General features: G+C 40.4%; 3 protein-coding genes and 2 pseudogenes across 6 annotated transcripts; 4 read left to right on the forward strand and 1 right to left on the reverse strand.

The window, feature by feature from the left end:
• Positions 1-9: 9 nt before the first annotated feature.
• Positions 10-10,878, forward strand: LOC149099830 (uncharacterized). Of its 4 annotated transcripts, XM_089276966.1 has the most exons (5): positions 10-399; positions 4,310-4,466; positions 5,006-5,215; positions 5,668-5,936; positions 10,738-10,878. In XM_089276966.1, the coding sequence occupies exons 1-5, from the start codon at positions 10-12 to the stop codon at positions 10,771-10,773; spliced, it is 1,062 nt and encodes a 353-aa protein (XP_089133092.1). In that variant the 3' UTR covers positions 10,774-10,878. The 4 variants fall into 4 exon arrangements, with proteins under 4 accessions (XP_089133092.1, XP_089133091.1, XP_089133090.1 ...); XM_089276965.1 differs by lacking the exon at positions 10,738-10,878 and having other exon boundaries at positions 5,668-6,181; XM_089276964.1 differs by lacking the exons at positions 4,310-4,466; positions 5,006-5,215; positions 5,668-5,936; positions 10,738-10,878 and adding an exon at positions 890-3,626 and having other exon boundaries at positions 260-399.
• LOC149099831 (uncharacterized) lies at positions 6,281-7,423 on the forward strand (annotated as a pseudogene).
• LOC149099832 (uncharacterized) lies at positions 10,850-14,013 on the forward strand. Its single transcript, XM_089276970.1, has 3 exons — positions 10,850-11,005; positions 11,727-12,129; positions 12,943-14,013. The coding sequence occupies exons 1-3, from the start codon at positions 10,850-10,852 to the stop codon at positions 13,191-13,193; spliced, it is 810 nt and encodes a 269-aa protein (XP_089133096.1). The 3' UTR covers positions 13,194-14,013.
• LOC149099833 (uncharacterized) lies at positions 13,897-16,239 on the reverse strand. The gene has a single exon (XM_089276962.1). The coding sequence runs from the start codon at positions 16,124-16,126 to the stop codon at positions 14,864-14,866; it is 1,263 nt and encodes a 420-aa protein (XP_089133088.1). The 5' UTR covers positions 16,127-16,239; the 3' UTR covers positions 13,897-14,863.
• Positions 16,240-17,885: 1,646 nt separating this feature from the next.
• Positions 17,886-21,349, forward strand: LOC149099834 (uncharacterized; annotated as a pseudogene).
• The last annotated feature ends 238 nt before the right edge of the window (positions 21,350-21,587 follow it).

Raw genomic sequence — 21,587 nt, forward strand, 5'->3', positions numbered from 1 at the left:
AGTCGGACCATGGGAACACCTCAGAAAAAACGCAGAGTGGTACTGGCACTTTTTTACAACACAGCTGCAGAAAGAAGTAAAGATGAGCCATGGTGTTACAAATCATTTAGAGAAATCTGGGAAGGCAACATTGAATATTCTGATCATAGCTCCGAGTCAGAAATTTTGAACACTATCTGTGTTGCTTACAATTCTTCTCCACCTACCAACAAGCCAAATATTACACCCTTGAAGCCAGAAGACATACGTTTTGTTCACAGAAAAAATGGTAAAGTCACCACAAGGCAATCTGCTGTGTACGATGGCCTGGGAATTTCATGCAACTATAGACAGGGTTGTATTTATATTGAAGTCGTTGTGGCAACTTCATGTACTGGTACCTGCACAAGTACTAGGCCTGTAAGTCCCATTACAAGATAAATTTGGTTTTGTGACATGAATGTTTCTTTCCCTTAGCTAAACATAGGGCTAACATTCCTACAGGCACATTGGGTTATAACTTTTTCTGACACTGTGACAAAAGTAATGCAGTGGGATGCATGAGTTTTTGTGTCTAGTGCGAAACACAGACACCATGAGAAAATGCTAAAATCCTCTGGTAAGTGCTTCATATATGGCAAATTATTACGTCATACGAATAAAGTTTCACTGAGGTTTCTCCTATGTGACACATTACATGAAGCATTCTTTACTGGGTACCAGGAGGGTAATATCATTGATAATCACTCGTAATCTCTTCGTGACCCAAAATAAACAACCAATGACAGTCGGAACCAATCGAATGTGTATTAGTAGAGACGATAATTACGCCATCACCATGTGCTTTCCATGACAACTCCTGACAACTGCAAGAAAACTGATTACGACAATTTGCTTTCGTTGCAAGAAGTGGAGCTGGTCCAACAGGTTAAAGAGAGAGTAGTGATACGTGTGTGATACGAGTTGTCCTATCGGTAAGTTACCTTTTAGTTTCTTACTTTGTGATGAATTTCTTAAGACGTATTGTCTCAGTATGCCACAGCTTTCGAAGTATGTGTCAATCCGGCTGAATGAAAGGTTTCGAAAGGTGCTTCAAAGTTGAAGATCAAGGTACTTGGCGCCGAGAGAATCTCCATGCTGCAATTTTGCGACCGTATGCGAAGAGGATACAGATTAAGCTTTATGAGCCCCATTTGGGGAAAGAAAAGCCCGTTATGGGAAATATTGAGCCCCTTTTGGGGATAACAAAGCCCGCTGAGGGATTAAATAAGCCCTGTCAGGGAAATGTAAACGGCAGAAAATCTTTCGCTGCTGAAGGATTTAGTGTGAAAATACCTTTCATTAGCCTAACATATATGAAAGCTGTGGCGATTTCCTTCCGACAAAGTCTTGTTAAATATCACCCAAGGGTCGTTTTTACTGAATCTTTCCATGTGATGGTTAGCACTGATGAGGAGGTGTGCTCGCCGTGTGAGAGAGTATTTGATAGACATTGCAAAGTACAGCAAAAACGTCATAGAGACCGAGAGCCCTCAAGATTACCGATAAAAAAGATTATGAGCTCCATGAAAAAGAGAAAAGCTAGACGCAAGCTGAAGCGCATTTTCAGTAAATCTACTCCTAAATCTTCAAGTTTGTACAAGTTAGCGACTGACTATAAGTTATGGTATGTAACATACGTACACAGATGCGACTGTTTTTTTACCAACTTTGTAAATCCTAAAAGATGGGCAGCAAACAAGTTGTTACAAAATAGTAAACAAGCAAGTATGCGTTGTTTAGTTGAGCACAAAACACTGAAATCATGTAGCTGTACCAAAAGATATTGTGTATCGAAAATGAAGCTTTTGATGTCCGGTGATATCAAGTTAAATCCAGGCCCTGAGCAAGATGTCTGTGATCAAACTGCGTTGTCAGTAAGTTCCACTTTATTGTTAAACTATCGATTACGTCAGCTGGGATTGAGACCTCTTGATGTTGGTGGTGCAGGTGACTGTTTTTTTAGAGCTGTGTCACATCAGTTGTATGGTGATTCAAGTCATCACCGGCACATAAGAGAAGTTGGTGTTCAATACCTCAGGGATAACCCTGAAAGTTTTATTGAAAGCAATACAGAGCATTCATGGAATGATTATTTAAGTAATATGTCAATGCAAGGTACATGGTGTGATGCACTAATTGTTCAAGCAGTTTGCAGAGTCTCAACATGTAAATATTTATATCATAGAATCCCATGAAAATTTTGCTGAGGTCACTTTGGTAGAGCCCAATCACTTATCACAACAGCCACCCGCAACATTATATTTAGGTCATGTAAATGAAGTACATTATGTATCAACAGTGCCATATAGCTCTGACTTAGAAAATCAGCATAGTAATAATCATTTGAAGTTAATAGAACAAAATGTTCTTTCTGAACAACCACATGTTAACATGAGTCGAAAAAGGAAACATGGTCCTTGCATGAGGAAATTTAGGTTAACTAATGAGACAAGTCAAAATAAGTCAAAAACTCCTGGGCAGAAACAAAAATGGAATGCTTACATGAAGCTTTACAAGAAAAAAAGGTCTGACAAAAAGAATCCAGGTTTTGAATGTGAAAATGAAATACAAAGTTCTGACACTGTAGAGAATCTAACCACTGGATGTCAGAGTGAAATATGTGAAGAAGCCACCACTAAAGAAACAACGAAGGGAAACAGAAAGAATCCAAGTTTTGAATGTGAAAATGAAATACAAAGTTCTGGCACTGTAGACAATCCAACCACTGGATGTCACGGTGAAATATGCGAACAAGCAACCACAAAAGAAACAAAGAAGGGAAATGGAAAAAATATGGATGATGTAATAAAAAGGTTTCACAACATTGTGTCCCAGGGCCCATTATATATCTGTAGCTGTTGTGACCAGCTGTGGTATAAACACAGTGTTTCCACTGCTGACAAAATAAGAAAATCAAATCCTACTGCTGTAACAGAAAAAGTATAAACAATAACGAGTGGTTGTGTAGAACATGCCAAAATTACTTAGTAAAGAACAAAGTTCCACCAGTTGCTCTTGTGAACGGAATGCAGTTTCCAGTAAAACCAGACTTTTTTGACCTGAATGAATTAGAATGTAGAAAAGAAATAGAAATAGCAGCCTGTACAGAGAGGAAGGAACCAAATTGCTAAGCTTACTAGTGATACTATTGAAGTAAAAGGTCTTACTCAAGCAGAATCTACACTGTTTGCTTTGCCACCGATCTGTACAACTTATAATCGACAAAGCAAAGTAGTTGAAAATGTAAGTCAGTAGACTGCCATGTTATTATTGATATTAGTTCCTTGTTTTGTTGTTACTTCACAAGTTGGATGAAAGCTACTAAAATTTACACAAACTGTTTGTATATCTTATATATTACATGTACATTGTAGAATGACAAGACAAGAATGACAACAGAATGTCAGTCAGTAAACAGCCACGTTATTATAGTAATTAATTCCTCTTTTTATTGTTGTTGTTAATTCACAAGTTGGATGAAAGCTATTCATTAGAGTTACAAAAACTGTTATTTACAAGTAGACTGGCAAAGCAAGAATGACGTCACAATGAATCTTACTTTAAGATTCACCTAGTTGCCTTGAAATAAAGTTGTGTTCAATTCATTTCATCGTTGGCACTGTGATGTTAAAAATAACAAATTCATAATAGTTAGCACTACTTCCAGAAGACCAACCTCTACTCTTACTTTTCAATATCGCCTTCAACACGTTTGTTAGTTCAGGCCATTTTTCTTTGCTACACTGTTGGAGCTTCACATTATACCCCAGCCTCCACTCCTGTACTCTATGGCAGATAAATCCTAATTGCATTCACAAAGTCTAACGCAATCCTATATAATCATGTACACATTACTCTATTACCCTGCACTAGACACATGTACGCATTGCGGACCTATTTTTGTAAAATGAATCCCTAAAAGGTCCTGGCATTGCCCAGTCTGTGGATGTGGCCCTGGTTTCTGTTTCACCACTTCCACTCTGTAATAGGTGCAGGGAGACATGATGTCCTTTGGGACATTCAGCTCTCTCTCAATTCATTTTGTGTGCATAGATTCACTCACTCACATTCATCCACATCATCCCAGCTGGGCCATGAGTCAGATGAAGATCAAAAATAATTTAACGAAACAAAACAGTTATGGACTGTGTAAAGGACTTGTGATGGCATTACGTGAAAATACCAATTGACAGTTTATAGTTTTCTGGCCTTTCCATTTCTCAGCAGATGATAATAATCACAATCAGTAATTTATAATTGTGTTGTCCCCAATATATATTTTTTGTAGGATGACAATGTAGGTGGTACATCAGCCATTACTTCCAGTACAAGCACAGCAGCAAGACAATCATCCCTCCACGATTATTTAGATTCACCTTATGCTGGCCGACCACAGTCTTCTAGACCTGAACAGATAAGGATTTCCCCCCACAGTGTTGGAATCAGTAGGTTTATACTATGAATGTTATTTTGCATTTGCCCACTGATAGTATCTTCCTTTAATTCTAGTGACTAACTACTGTAGTGATGATATTAAAAGCTACATTTATAACATATTCATACAATAAAAAAAGAAAATTTCATCAATAGATTGGTCTGAGTTTCCATGAGCTTCTGTTTTTTCAGAGGATAGAGTGTGTAATGCACTTGTCTATCAATTAACAGCGTCTCAAAAAAACATTCATATTGAGATCTAACTGAAAACAACTGTGGCATGTTTGGGTACAGTAATTCGTGTGTATGCATGTATACTGTATTAGTGTCAGTGACTGCTCTTAATTTGCCCAATTAAGAGTTTTGTAAAGCCTTACCTTGGGCTGGGTGGTATGCCACCATGTTACAATGTTAAAGTTTGTACTGATTTGCAGAATTTAGACAGTCACTTGACAGATAATTATAAGAACCACCTTGCATTACCAGAATAGAAAGAATAAAAACAACTGAAGACCTAATTTAGTAACTTTCTTCTCCTTTTTTGGTTTAGATGATGCAGAGCAACCAGGTCCTAGTTATATGAATGGAAGTGCCAACATTATTCAGTCAGCATGCTCTGATGAATCTGAAGAAAGTAAAGTGGAAATCCTGAGAGAGATGTTCCCTGATAAGGATGGGGAACAAATTAAAATAGCTCTCAGACAAGCTCAGAATGATGTAAGAGTTGCAGTCAATAAACTTCTCTTTGGAGTAATAAAAGGTGTGATTTATAACTATAGAGAGTAATTAGGAATAGTTACCATTAGCACCTTTTTGTGCTTAATCTGTTTCAAAACTCTAATCTTGATGAAAATGCAAAACATTTCTATTTCTACTTGTTACAACTATTGTAATGATGTGACTGACTTGATACAACAGCTGATTCACTTTATTGTAGATGAACTTAGGATTACATGTTGCAAGTGTTGTGACATAGTAAATGCCATGATTTATGACATGTAACACTTGAAAAGCTGACACATTTAAATGCAATATACATTTAGTGGATGACATTTTCTTCACCATCTCAGTACAAACTGACTAGCACAGTTAAGACATGAAATAAACATTTTATGCAAAACATTATAGCTCCATTTTATTGTTATGTTTGTGGTCAGTTTATATCGAGATGACAATTCATTAATTACTATTATCTTTCTTACTGAAATACAGCAACTGCATGTGATTCTGATGATGACAATGGTGATCAAGATGAGTGGCTTTGGAATACCCCTTTGGCAGCCTTACCGATTATGAGGACAGATAATGCTGTCATGTCCCTCAAAAAGTTTACCGCTGAAGCTTTAAAGCCCTTTGGATGTGACATGGATGTGCACGTGTACAGGAATACTGACCTCCTGAAGCAAATGCTGAGAAAATACAAGAATCCTGGGTTTGATATAACCAGGCCACTGTGTGTTGAATTTGTGGATGAATTAGGGGTAGATGCAGGTGGTGTTTGTTACATAATCAGCTTGTGTAGTTCGATTCATTCTATCACCTTTCAGGCATAGTCATAATGTAGAGTGTTTGATAATTAGCATGCATTGTCCCGCAAGCCCAAATATATGCAGAGACGCTTCTGGAACTTTCTATTATTTACATAAGCATCAAAACTTGTAGGTTTAGCTCGAGATTTCATTCATTATCAGTGTGTGTGTAAGCAATAAAACTTTTGCCATCCGGAGTAGTTAACATGGTGTCAGGATTTTACAAACCCAGCCAAGACTAACGTCGACAGCGATCACCGCCAGCTTTTCGGAAAGATAAATTCTTTCAATTCACAATGGCTGAATTGGAGCATTTACCAGCGCCTAAAAGAAACTTCTCGCCGGGCCCCGAATGTTACCAAAAGTGCTTAGATTGGGTTGAGGAATGTGAACTCCTTTTGAATGGTCTGTTAGCTTCGAAGAGCAAAGCCGTGAAAGCAAATTATGTTCTCGTTTGGGAAGGAAAAACTGGAAGAACGCACATAAAGTCACTGAATCTCACCACGGAACAGAAGTGAGATCCAAGCGTGTTGTTAAAAAAGTTCGTGGAGTGGACAAAGCCAAAATCCAACGCACTCGCAGCCGCATCAAACTTCCGCCGCCTGGAGCAAGGTGATCTTAGCCTTGCAGAGTACATTGACAAAGCCACTATTCTGTGCGACCAGTGTGAATATCCTCCAGAAGCCCGCGATCGACTACTTCGGGATGCAATAGTAATTGGGCTACGCTCCAAAGAGGCCTATTACAAGTGCATTGAAAAAGGCTTAGCATTGACGCTGGAAGAGGCAATAGAAATCGCTCAGAATCAGGATGCCACAGCACACCAGGTTGGTTACATGCGACTGGAATTCAAAGGCGATCCACTGCAAATGGAAGTTCATAAACTCCAAGGAAACAGGCAGACAGGAGCCAAGTGGAGCAGACAGCAGCCCCAAAGACCCGGTTCCAACGATCAGCCCCATAGGACAGGTTCCAAGGATCAGAAACAAGTAAAGTCCAAAAGAGAAAGTTGTTTCAACTGTGGAGCGAAACCGTCACATCCCAAAAGTGAGTGTCCCGCAAAGAACGCAAAGTGCTTCAAGTGTGGGAAGGAAGGGCATTATAGTTCTGTGTGCAGATCAAAGAGTAAAGATGCACGTGTCAATGAGTTACAAGTCCAGTCTGCAACAGCTCCCGAGTGTGTGGACTGCGTACTGCATGAATATGAGCCAGTTTACTTCAACGCGCCTATTCATCACCTCAAGACAGTAACAGTGGAAAGTCTTAATCATCCAAAATCGGAACCTCACATCCGCCCGTTATGGATCAGCCAGGAATCTTCATCACAAATCTTCCAGATTGATTGCGAGGTTGATACCGGAGCAAGTTGCAACATTCTGCCGTTGTACAAGGCTAAAGCACTCTTCGGACAAACCAACCGTGAATCTCAAAGGCTATAATGACAGTCCAGTGGAAAACCTTGGATCCTGCATTGTGTACCTTTACCATGGTAACAAGACATTCAGAGTTTTGTGCGAAGTCGCAGACAGCAAAGGTCATATGATCCTAGGCAGGAAGCAAGCGTTAGTCATGGAATACGTCAGTTTCCCTGAGATCCAGAAACCTGCTGTCCAGGCTAAGAAAGATAGGTCTATCAAGACACTCGTAGAAGAGCCAGCGAAAACCACTAATGGTCCAGCAATTCCAAGAGTTCAGAAATGCACTGATCCAGTGGTACCAGTGATCCAAAAGCGTTCTCAAGAGAAGATCACTATTAATGGAAAGACACACTCGTTGCCTACAACTAAGGATTATTTACTGCAGGAATACGCTGATGTGTTTCAAGGCATAGGAACTTTGCCAGGTGGACCTTATCGTATCCAATTAAAAGAAGGCTACAAACCCGTTCAACACCCACCGCGCCAAGTTGCAGTTAGCCTGAAACCGCCCTACAAAGCAGAATTGAAGAGATTAACACAGCTTGGAGTCATCAAAGAAGTAAAGGAGCACACTGAGTGGATTAACTCGATTGTCCCAGTTAAGAAACCAGATGGTTCTTTACGGCTATGTCTTGACCCAAAAGATCTCAACCAAGCGATAAAGAGGAATCAGTGGTACAGCAGAACAGTTGATGACATCCTACCGGAGCTAGCACATTCCAAGTACTTCAGCTTGCTTGACGCGAAGTCGGGGTATTGGCACGTCCCTCTTGACAAAGAGAGCAGTTTCCTGACAACCTTCAATACACCCTGGGGGAAGTACCGATGGCTGTGCTTACCCTTTGGGCTAAAGGTAGCAGGAGATGTTTTTCAGGAAAGAATCGACAGGGTGCCGAGAAGTGTCCCCAATAGCGCTGGAATCGTTGACGATATCCTTTGCCATGGCAACGAAGAAACTACCCATGACGCTGCAGTCATCACCCTGCTAGAAACAGCGAGAGCTAACAATCTCACCTTCAAACAAATTTGTGTTCAAGTCTCAAGACTGTGCATTCTTTGGAGGAAATCTTACCCCAGCCGGGTACAAGATGGACCCTAAAAAAGTGCAAGCCATCACAGGAATGAAACCACCAGAGAACCTTCAAGATCTGCAATGCTTCCTAGGACTGGTGAACTACCTAAACCGGTTCAGTCCAGCACTGGCAGATTTAACAGCACTGCTTAGAGCGCTCTGTAAGAAGGACACCCTCTTTACCTGGGAGAGCTCGCAGCAAGCAGCATTTGAGGCTATTAAGAAGGAGATTACGAGTGCACCAGTGTTGGCATACTTTGATCAGTCCAAAGCTAGCACTATTCAGTCAGACGCATCCAAGAAAGGCTTAGGAGCAGTTCTACTCCAAGATGGTAAGCCTGTGATCTACGCATCAAGAACCCTCACCGAGACAGAACAACGTTACTCGAACATTGAACGAGAGCTGCTCAGTGTCGTCTTTGCCCTTGAAAGATTTCATCATTATGTGTATGGATACACAGTGACGGTGCAAACAGATCACAAGCCATTGGTCAGCGTGTGGAAGAAATCCATAGTGTCTAACTCACCACGCCTTCAGAGGCTATTGCTGAGATCCCAGTATGATGTGAGCATTGAATACCTGAAAGGAAAGGATAATGTCGTAGCTGACGCACTATCCAGAGTGTCTCCTCAGCCAGCACCTAAAGAAGGAGAAGACGAGGAAGAATTCATCCCAGTTCACATGCTCACAGACGAAATCCCCGCCGATTCCACGAGAATTGGAGTTTTCAGATGCGCAACTGCAGAAGACACTACTTCCTGCTTACTGATGCAAGTGGTAATAAATGGTTGGCCTGAATTAAAGAAAGATTGCCACCCACTTCTTGTAGACTACTGGACATACAGAGAAGAGATCAGCGCAGAGAATGGTCTGTTGTTCAAAGGCCATAGACTCATAGTTCCTGAGAAACTGCGTAGCGGAGTCCTCCAAACCATTCACGAAGGTCATTTTGGTTTTGAGAAGATGCAGCTGAGAGCCCGAGAAGCAGTATTCTGGCCAGGAATAACCTCAGATTTACTACAGACAGCCCCGAGCTGTGAAGTGTGCCAGACGTTCTCGAGGAGCCAACAACGTGAAACACTGTTGCCCCATGAAGTTCCTCAAGGACCTTGGGAGAAGTTAGGAATTGATTTCTTCGAGTTTCAGTCTACCACTTATCTCCTGATAGCGGACTATTACAGTAGGTTTCCTGTGGTCAGAAAAGTACACAGCACTACCGCAAGCGCTACCACCGAGATTCTGAAGCAGGTGTTTAGCGAATATGGAGTACCTCAAACCGTTAAGACAGACAATGGCCCCCCATTCTCGTCAAAGGAATTTGCAGCCTTTGCAAACCAGTACCGATTCGACCACATCACGTCCAGCCCTCGTTACCCGCAGAGTAATGGTTTCATTGAACGTATGGTGCAGACGGTCAAGCAGAGCATGAGAAAGTGTGCAGCCGCAGGACATGATCCAAACTTAGCTATGTTGATCTACAGAGCCACACCCCTTACTACCAGCATACCGTCACCTGCAGAGCTATTGAATGGACGAAGGTACAGAGCATTACTTCCAACCAGATCCCCTATCCAGAATCCCCATTGTCAGGTTGTCCGAGAGCAAATGGTGAAAGACAAGGACAAAATGTGCGAGCACTACAACAAGACTGCAAGGGATCTACCTTCACTGCCACAGAATCAGAGAGTGTACGTACAAGTTCACCCCCAGTGTAACAAATGGACCCCAGCAACCGTTACCAAAACACCAGTAGCGTCTCAACCGAGATCGTACAGTGTCGAAACTACTAATGGAACCCAGTTAGTGAGAAATCGTCGCTTCATTCGTCCATCTCAAGAGACTATTCCGTTACCTTCCGAGAGTGTAAAGCGTGACGAGAGCACTAGCAGTGAACGACCAAGACATGTGATTACAAGACCTAAAAGACTTATAGAGACAATTTAATTAGTTTCAGCATTTCAGTTAAGGCCTTAAGCTATTTTCGATTAGAGGGGAGATGTTACATAATCAGCTTGTGTAGTTCGATTCATTCTATCACCTTTCAGGCATAGTCATAATGTAGAGTGTTTGATAATTAGCATGCATTGTCCCGCAAGCCCAAATATATGCAGAGACGCTTCTGGAACTTTCTATTTACATAAGCATCAAAACTTGTAGGTTTAGCTCGAGATTTCATTCATTATCAGTGTGTGTGTAAGCAATAAAACTTTTGCCATCCGGAGTAGTTAACAGTGTTACAAGAGAATTTTTCATCTGTTAAAGGTTGAAGAGTCAAGTGGGTTCACTAAATTTGTTTGAGGGTCAGGTTGGGCATCTTATTCCAATTCATGCCTATGATGTCTTGTCTGGAGGATTGTTTGTCCTGGGTGGAAAGATGACACTGCATTCTATTCTCAGTGATTGTAATGGTGTATCTGGACTTTCCCCAGCTGTTGTGTCTTACCTGACTAGTGGAAAGAGGGATGCAGCAGTAGCTCACATAACTTTAGATGATATTCCAGACCCTTGTTTAAAAGAGAAGTTGACACAGGTTTGTTGAACATCAGAAATCTTTTATGTAAAACATGACCTGTATACATGTACATGTAATCTATGTACATGTATTAATTCTCCTTGAATGTCTCCCATGAGAAGGTTATAAGCTTTCAAGCAAAGGGTAAATTAATTTATTTTGTATCCCTTTCAGTTAAGTAACTGTGGAAAATTTAGCTTATATTGAGACAATGATTTTTCAGTCAGTGACACAGGCATAGTGAGAAGAAATTGCAAGAATATATTGCACTCCAACCAGCATTCAAACCTAAGCCTTTCTGGTTATTAGTCCAGATACTCCACTACCACTTCAAGCTACAGGAGACTTGCAGGAGCTAAGGCCCTAAATTAATCATTTAATACAATGTATATTTTATTTAATACCTGACCGCCATTGTCCAATATTTTAAAAATACTGCTGGCAATGCTAAAACACCCAGGCCCTCTAAGTCAAGAAACACCCCACTTGTGTAAATATATAACAGACTTAACAGAAAATTATTAGTGATATTATTAATATGGATTTTGTTATTTTCATTTGCAAAAAGAATGATTGTACAAATTGAAAATGTATAGGTCTCTGCAAATGTACTTGGGGGACCCCCCTATTTACCAGCTAGATGTCATGACCTGGCACCCCTCTGCCAAAACTCTTATTGAAACCCTAGAATCAATGTCCTTTATTTGTGACTGACAGTGATTTTCCTTTTTGATAATAGCTACTTAATTGTGGAGAAGACCAATTGCTCGCATTTACGGAACCAGGTAGCCCACAGGACATGACAGAGCTTCTAATGACAGCTGGCTTTCCCCATGTTACGATCACAGAAGATAGGAGGCATCTGGCATATGAATGCATTCTCCTTTACGAGGTCGTGACAAAAAGAATACCGGCGTTGGATGATCTAAGACGGGGCTTGGAAGAAGTAAAAGTATGTGGTGTGGGTCTTCTTTCTTTGCTGGAGAGATACCCAGACCTCCAACAGAGAGTATTTCCCATGGACATGGGAATCATTGATGAAGGGAAAATGATATCACAGATGCAATATGAAGAAAGCAGAGATCCCCTCTGCCAACGTGCTGGGAACTTCTTCAGACAGTACATTGATGAGCTCTTCAGATGTGATGTATGTTCCTTACAATACTCGTATTGACGTACAATAATGATGAAAAGTTAATATCTTTTGTTGGGGACACATGGGGGTGTTTTGATTTGAACTAGACTCGGGATTGAGTGGTCTGGGTTCAAGCTCTTGCTGGAATCATTGTGTTGTGTTCTTGGGCAACACACTTACCTCTCACAGTGCCTCTCTCCACCCAGGGATTCCAAATGTGTAAGGCGGATGAGGGCAACCCTGTGTTGGACTGGCATCCCATCCAGGGGAGAGTAGAAATACCCACAATTGCTTCATGCTACATATACATGTACAGAGACCAGAGATTGACACTGGTTTGATTGGCCATGGGGCTTGAACACAGAACTCATCTAATCTATTTCATTAAACTTGTGCAGGGCTCCTCTGTCTCAATAAGTAGCTAAATAACAGCCCTGGAACATTTTGATTCATATTTCCAGTATCCACTAGTGTTACAAATTCCATTAAAAGTGTTTTAGTTATTTTAGTGCTTTGATTGGTCAATTTACTGGGTGTATGCTATTGTATGGCCTGCTAAAAAGTGGAAGCCATTGTCGTCTTTTTTCCTTCCTGCCAGGTTCAAAGATTTAGAGATATTATAAATATCTTACTAACCTCATTTCCTCAGTCCGTATGGTAAATTGTGGGTATTGAAGGGACAAAACTTGAATTTACAGTATGGCCCTTGATCTTGGTAGCAAGAGGTCCCAGTATTTTTATTTCGCTTTTTGTTTTTTTGAAAAGTACATATACCTGCTGCATTCTCTGACAGAATTTGTGCTGTTGTTTCACTCAATAGATGATGAAAAGGGACAGGAAGTCTTGCAAGACTTGATGCTGTTCTGGACAGGATACCCGTCACTGCCAAATGACCCCACAACTATCCTGCATATAAAGTATCTTGCAAGCAGTGTTACCAAAGTTTTGTCAGAGGCCAATACTTGTCCACTCACTCTTTACATTCCAGTTGTACATGCGGAATACAAGATTTTCAAAGATCACCTACATAAAAGCGTTACCTTTGGGAAGTACGGTTTTGGTAAAATTTAACAGCTTAAGACTTTTAGAACATTAAGTAGATTAAATTTGGTCAGTTTTTTTGATAACACGAAGTTGTCAGAAAACAGTTCAGTTCACATTTTTATGATCCCAGCATTATTGCAGCCTTTCGTTCAAGTGCATATTGGTGATTTATAAGATCATGGTTTTGATTTCATGAGTAATAAGTTTTATTAAGTGTGTTTTCTCAGTTTTATTTCATTTAAACTCAAAAGGTATGTCACCTGAATCATCCTGTAATTTTTAAGAGACATGTATTTCTGCCAGTCGAATCTTAACAGTGTATCATGCTTTAGCAAACACAACAGTTGATGATTAGTCACTTAATTCTGGTGTGCTTGCATTAGTCTCAAAATAAGCTGTCGAGCTGCCAAGTAAAGATCCACTCCATAGTTATTACTAGCTGAAAGAGGTTGTATATGCATGATATCTGCAAGTTCTGTGTTATTCAATGGCAGGTTTGTATCTGGTACCTCAACACTGCCCAGGTCAAACTCATTTGGTGTAGGTCCTGTTGGGTCTTCACCATATAACTCATCTGGTTGGCTGTTATCATCAAATATGTCCCTGACAGTGTTACATAATCAGCTTGTGTAGTTCGATTCATTCTATCACCATTTCAGGCATAGTCATAATGTAGAGTGTTTGATAATTAGTATGCATTGTCCCGCAAGCCCAAATATATGTAGAGACGCTTCTGGAACTTTCTTTTATTTACATAGGTATAAAAACTTGTAGGTTTAAGTCGGCATATTCATTCATTATCAGTGTGTGTGTAAGCAATAAAACTTTTGCCATCCAGAGTAGTTAACATGGTGTCAGGAGTGGGATATGAGTATTTCGAGTGTTATCTTGTGAAATCATACCGTTCACCCAGATTTGTTGAGGAGTCCAGTGACCCTCTGTGCGTACAGGATGATTATTCCATGCTTCAACTAGGAGGTTTAAGGTGGCCGAACACAGTTTTCGCGCGCGCTTTTGCTGATGCAATTGAGTGCGCGCACAAGGATTGCAAAGAGCGATCATTTTATTTACTCAACACCCGCACTATCTGTGCTATTTTTTCTCTATTATTGAACGCAGTGTATTGATGGCTTTAGTCTTTTATTACAAAGATATGTTAGAAAAGGTAACGACGCAAAGAAACCAGCAATTCTCAGCTTTCTCTTTGTTACCGAAAGAACCCAGTTAAATGCAGCGCATGCGCAGTTGCTCGAAAAATTGAGACCGATTGCTTTTGCAGAAACTTGCGGATTTCTGACGATCCAGTCGTTAGAATTTCAAGAAATTTGGCAAAAAAATAGTTCAGAAACCACGTAAATGATCGATCGCAAAAAATCTGAATTTTGACAGGGAATTTTTAATAATACAGAACATGCGGTGAAAACGATTTTACGGCGAATTACGAAAATCGCCTATGTCAAAATTTTATTGGAACAGTGTTGACAGAAGGGATTTAATGTCAATTTGTAATGGGCAAAAGATGAAAAAAATCTAACGACTGGATTTTTTTTAAATAAACAAAAACCATTTTTTAAGCCTTGTTTTTAACCAGCCCCGTTGCCATGGCAACAGCACAAACCTTAGCCAAAATGCGAGAATAAACGTTTCTGTGGTTAACCTTGACTCTTGCAAAAAACGAGCGCCAAGGCATAAATAGCTTAAAAGTAATGGTGAATTAGGCATAGGCTCTTGAAAACTGTGTTCGGCCACCTTAACTGGTGGTTAATTCTGGGAGGAAATATGTAATACAAACAGAACAGATCGATTATGCTGGTCGATTCCAGGATGCCATTTTTCTCCATCTGGTAGAACTGGGTGTAGAAAAAATGACCCACTCCAATGAAGACATCTCTCCAGAGACGTTCAATTCGTTGATTGTGTACAGACAACCCAGCAATTATGCTTCCCCTGTTTAACCCCCTCTGCTGTAGCATAGCTCTTCCTACCTCTACATTTTCACCCCCTTTGTCTGAACGCACTCTAGAGGGCCATCCGTAACTTTGCACGGCAGCTAAGAAGAGAGTGAGTACAGTTGCAGCTGAATTGTTTGTTCCACAACTTAAATACACTATAAGTCTGGAAAACCCGTCAGTACCACCATGTATTCCTAATCTCCAACGGATAAGGCAGTGTAAGCCATCAATGTGCCAGAGAGAATGAGGTCCCCTGACGCTGTAAACACGCCTTGTGATGGTATTGAACCACCTCATAGCAGACCCTGCTGGGTCAGTTCGAACCAAACTTTCCCTTACACGCTGACGCTGAACATAGATATTTCTACTTCGCAAATGTCCCAGCATCATACTGATACCAGAATTGGGAAACCCACGTCTTATTTCTCGAATCAGTGCATCTAAATCAGAATCTGTGAGGCTCGTATAATAACATCGACTGGAGAATGACTGAATGTTTCCAACTCTACGCCAAAGAGTAGCTCTGGAAACTAATAACATTCTTGATATCTGGGACCAAGTAAATCTCATTCTGTTTCTTAAAAACTCCACTTGAGGTATTGATATTTCATAGGATGGACGACCCATTCTTCCATTAGAAACTGATAGAGTTGGCAAAGTCCTAATGGGGCGTACTGAGGTGTATGAAACTGCTCTTAATGCCAGCATTTCCCATCTATGTAGTAAATATTGAAGTTGTCTCACCAGCGATTCAAGAGGTGGTATTCTTCCAGCATTCGCTTGGGTACCTCTCTCCAATGAATCAACTAAACGTTGGACAGAGTCCACCGCAACTACAAGGCGAACGATCAAGTTCTCCGCCATATTAAGATCAGCTTGGGGATAGAATCTTGCGCAGTCATTCAAAAGGCGCGTAACTGTTTCTAGAAGCTCAGTTGTTGGAGCGCAGTGACAAACATTCAAAAGCAGATAAACAAAGACAAGACTTTTGACCACTGCCGCCGCCATATTGACGATGTCTAGTCAAAGTAATTTTCATTGCTATCATACACGAAGAGCAATGCTGTCAAAAGGCACTTTCGTGCGGGCATATACAAATCAATTTGCGAGACCCGCATATACGCGCATTTTAGCACGCGTATGTATGGGTCCTTGTAGGACGCGTATATTTGGGCATTTATTTCGCATATCCCCGCGCTTAAGTTTACGCGAATATATGGCCATTTAAAAATGCGTATATACGCGATCTAAATGGTCGTATATACGGGCTTAAAGCCCATACGTAACGTATGTAAACAAGTATACACGGCAGAAAAACCCGCGTATACCCTGTTGTAATTTTGAAACGAATGGCCAACCATAGTATCTTAAGGTGGCTCTACATAGTTTTTTTGGCGCGCGAGGCATGGGTGCGAATGGCGCGAGCGCGCGAGTATTTAAAAGAAAAGTAAAAAAAACAAAAATAAACATGGCGGCGAGACTTTTATCGCGAGTCGCGTTCCACTTACCGCTATCCTTTTTGACCAGAACAAGTGTTCATCAAAAAACGCCTAGAAATGTGTTTAAAAATACACTTCTTTCGTGTTCTCCTGACGTGGTTAAACTGAGAAGCCAATTCGCAGCACTTATCGCGCCGACATCAGAGAGAGAAGACGGTCGTGCCGCGAAGGAAGTCACAGAGTGGTCACGGTGTACTTTTTATGGTCGGAGGCTTCGCTTTGAGTTCCCTGGGCGATGAAACACCGAAAACAGCTGAAGAGTCTGCAAAGGCGCAACTGACAGCGGAAACAAAACTACCATTGCGTGACGAGAAGGGTCGGTTCTCAAGAAAGAAACCCGCTCAAAGTGGAAACACGGACGACTGGACTCGTGGGATAAAGGAGTGGAGGGCAAAGAGGAAATTGGAGTTTCAAGGAATGGTCGAAGATTGGTCCCCACCGAAGAAAAGAGAAACCCGTTTAAGTCAGGTGTGGTTTAAATCTTGTTTTCGCTATACGTGGCACCAAACAATTCCCTAAAAGTTTTAAGACAAGTGCTTCATCAAGACTTTCTTTGCTCTGAAATAGTTCTCAATTTGAACTTTTGTATTATACCACAGGTAGCTCATAGCAAATTGTCAACATGATTATACCTGAACATTCTGACATTTCATTTTAAAATTCCAACACTTTTTGTTACAGTTACAACCTAATAATTACCATTAAAACGTATAAGTTTTAAATTTTTATCAGAAACAAACAAAGAAGGAAAATTGCATCCCACATGAAAGTAGAATTATGGACTTGGATGTTTTGAGTTCATTGAAATGTTGTCAACACTGTAAAGCAGGTGAGAAGAAACATTTTTCTACCTAAAGAAAATCAACACTAAAGAAAAGTCAAAATGAATTCTCAGTTTTATGGCAAGTACACACAGCTTTAAGGCTATAAAATTAACAGGTTTCCAAAAAAGAATTATGAGGTTGATTATACATGTATATCTTCAATACATTACAAAACGTCTCATATGCAATCAGCCATAAAAAGCCTGGGGTTGGTCCTTAAATTTTTGGGCAAGTTCCCTATAACAAGCGTCACACATTTGTTTGTCTATTGCGAGCAACAAAAATGTTTTTGATAAATTTGGAACAAACAAGCAGTTGTAAATTTGCCACAGACCACAAATTGCATTCACTGCATTTTGAAATGTTGTTAGTTTTTGCAAAAATTTACTAGTGCTCATTTATTCCAAATTAAAGGAGAAAACACATTGCCAGAATAAAGTATCAGATCTTCCTGAGTATCAATATATTCACTTTATTTTCAGCCACTTTGTCATTGTGGAACATAACAGCAGAAAAAAAATGTGGGTTAGCCTCAGTGTTCTCAGTTACCTGTGCAGTGTGTGGTACAGTGAATGTTGTCAAGACCTCCAGTGAACACAGGAGCGGTCGAAGAGGTCCACTCAGTCAGGATGTTAATGCAAGAGCTGTTCTTGGGTGTCTACATACAGGAATCGGTGAAACCCACCTAAATAATTTACTGTGTACATTAAATATTCCCTCTATGAATCCAGTAACTTTCCAGAGTAGAGAAAATTAGATTGGGCATGCAGTAGAGCAAGTAACAAAGAAAAGTTGCAAAACTGCAATGTCAGAAGAAAGAAATACTGCCATCAAAAAGGGTGTAAAAGCAGATGACCAAGGCTGCATCAATATCCCCTGCTCATATGACATGGGTTGGCAAAAACGGGGAAAGGGGCATAACTCTTCAACCGGTCATGCTGCAGTCATGGGTTTAACTTATGGGAAGGTTATGGATTACACTACAAGAACAAAATCCTGCAGGGTTTGCACAAATGCTAAAAAAACTGGAAAACAAGCCAAGCAACACAATTGCCGACTCAATCATACAGCATCATCAAAAGCAATGGAGCCTATGGCAGCAGTCCATTTGTTCACTGAAAGCCTAAATTCTAATGTCAAACTATCTGTTTATGTCGGGGATGAAGACTCCACAACAGCTACACATATAAAAGAGAAGGTCCCTTATCCTGTAGAAAAGTGGACAGACATTGTGCATGCCAAAAGATCCCTTACTACAAGGCTGTATAACCTAAGCCAACGTGGGAAATTTGTAAATTCATCAACTCTCTCACAGAAAGTTATCAACTACTTGGTCAAATGTTTTACTTATAGCGTGTCTCAAAATAAGGGAAATCCATCAGCACTTCAAAAATCCTTCAAAAGCATTCTACCACATTCGTTTAGAGACAACAAAAAATTGCAATGAATCATGGTGTGGTGCCAAGAAAGACCCTATTAACTATAAACACTCTGACTTACCATATGGCAAAGATTTCTATGGCGATGACTTGAGGAAAGCTTTGGAGAGAATTTTTGATGAATATTGTACTGACATAGTAGTTGCAAAGTTATCACCTGGGTCAAATTCGCAGAGAAATGAGGCCCTAAACAGTGTTATAGGCTCAAAAAATCCCAAAATCAGATACTATGGTGGAAGTGAAAGTAATGACTTCCGAGTGGCCTGTGGCATCTCGCAAGTAAACCTTGGATATCAGTACATTAGCCAAACACTTGAGAGCCTCAACATTGAACCTGGTATACACTGTATCAGTTACATTGAAAGGATGGATCACAAGGCTACCCAAGACAAACTAAGAAAAAACAGCATTAATTTCAAACGCCGAAGAGCTCAACTACATAAGCAGAAGTTAAATCTTGATGGTAAAAAACAAGCTAAGGAAGGAAACACATACCAAAGTGGAATAGGACTTAACCTGGATCCAAACAATTCTACCAACCTGATCCAAGAATTCGACATCATCAATTTGAAAATTTCAAGTGAGGAGCTGAAAAACTTTGAAACATGCATTCCTGAATTAACGATTAGACCAGTGGCGGAGAAATTTCCCTATGACAGAAACACTGTTTACAATTTTATCATTTACGATATTGAAACAAACACGTCTGGAAAAACCGCAGAAATATGCCAGCTTTCAGCAGTTGATCAATCAGGTTTGCACTGTTTCAACGACTATATATTACCTTCGAGGGATGTAGATATTCATGCTACAAGGGTAAATGGTTTAAGTGTCCGAACAGTCAGAGGCGTCAGGACCCTGTTCAAAAACAATCAACCAGTCGAAACTGTGTCACTTGGAAAGTCACTCGAAAATTTTCTGACCTACTTGGAGAAAACTGTCAGGCGTGTGAAAGGCGATAATAATATTTATACTGTTTTAATCAGGCACAACTCTCAGGTTTTCGATAATCCAACTCTTCTTCGTCAAGGTGGACATCAACTTTGTGAAAAGCTTTCCTGTCTTAACGTTTTCTTTTCTGACACTCTCCCTGTGATGAAGAACTTGGTCAAACGTAAACATCCCTCTCTGGTCTTACCGGATGGTTCCACAGTTAAATTAAATCAACAATCCATTTATTAGACACTTTTCCATGAGCCTTTCCCCGCACACGATGCAATGGAGGATGTTAGAGCTTTAAGAAGAATAGTCTTCGACTCCCGTTTGAACATTTCAGAGGACATGTTGACAGAGAACATGTCAACAACATAGTACGCAGAAAACGACATGAAATACCTTGATCGTCGCTACGAACTCCTGCAGACGTTCCGAGGAACGCTTTATCATCCAACAAACGCGGAATTTCCCATCGAGCAACAGATTGCTGAAAAAATAGCCGGGAGTGGCATTTCATATCGAGATCTTAAGAATGTTTTCGAGAAGTTCGGAGCAATAAATTCTTGCACTTGATGGACGATTTTTCGTTAACCCAACACGTCAAAGCTCCAACGAGACCTGTTTCAGAGAAAACTTTGGATTTATTATTGTCTACTTATCCTAACTCTATTTCTGGCGTGTCTACTTCTTCTGGTTTAAGTGACCACGACATTGTAAATTTCGAGATCAACCTGAAAGCAACGCGCTTTTCCAAGTCTCCTCATAGAGTCTACCTGTACAAGAAAGCGAACTTTGATGGCCTGAATGAATTTATAGCAAAGTCATCGGCTGAATTCTTCGCATCAAACCCATGGGAAAACTCTGTGGAGCATAACTGGAATGCATTCAAAACTGCTGTAATTAAAGGTACTTCCCAGTATGTTCCACAAAAATTGTCCATGCCAAAGTACAAGCTGCCATGGATTACTACTGATATTAAAAGAGAGATGCGCAAAAAGGATCGCCTCCACAAAAAAGCTATTCGCTCTGAAAACCAGCAACATTGGAAAGCTTTCAAGTATCAACGAAATCGAGTGGCAAAACTGGTCAAAGAATCTCACAATCGCTATTTAAACGAAGTTATTGGTGATAACCTGACCGAAAACCCCAAAACGTTTTGGTCGTATGTTAAACATAGCAAATCTGAAAGCCTTGGAATCCCCTCACTTAAAACCGAAAATGGGGTGAGTATTACAGACAAAGAGAAAGCAGAAACTTTGAACTCCCATTTCTTTTCAGTTTTTACCCATGAGCAGAAGCCTCTTCCTCAAATTGGCCTGTCACCATTCACCTCGATTGCAGATTTGCTTCTCTCGCCTGATGGAGTTGCAAAACAGCTAGCCCAGCTGAATTCTCACAAAGCTTGTGGGTCAGACAAATTACCTGCAAGAGTACTCAAAGAGATCTCACAAACAGCCTCTACGTGGCTCGCTTTCATCTTTCAACAATCATTTGATCTTAATGTCGTCCCATCAGATTGGTCCAAAGCCCTCATTACTGCAGTCTTTAAGAAAGAAAACAAATCAGATCCATCCAACTATCGCCCAATTTCGCTGACTTCTATCTGTTGTAAAGTAATGGAACACATTGTTCTTAGCCATATGGCTAAACACTTATCTAGTAACAACATTTTGATAAACGAGCAACATGGTTTCAGACAGCGGTTTTCTTGTGAAACTCAACTGATATCAGCTATACACGATTGGGCCAAGTCAATCAACACTTGCAGCCA

This window comes from Orbicella faveolata, unplaced genomic scaffold (assembly GCF_042242905.1).
Source record: "Orbicella faveolata isolate gen_17 unplaced genomic scaffold, um_ofav_v1 contig_46, whole genome shotgun sequence".
In the NCBI taxonomy this organism is placed as follows: Eukaryota; Metazoa; Cnidaria; class Anthozoa; order Scleractinia; family Merulinidae; genus Orbicella; species Orbicella faveolata.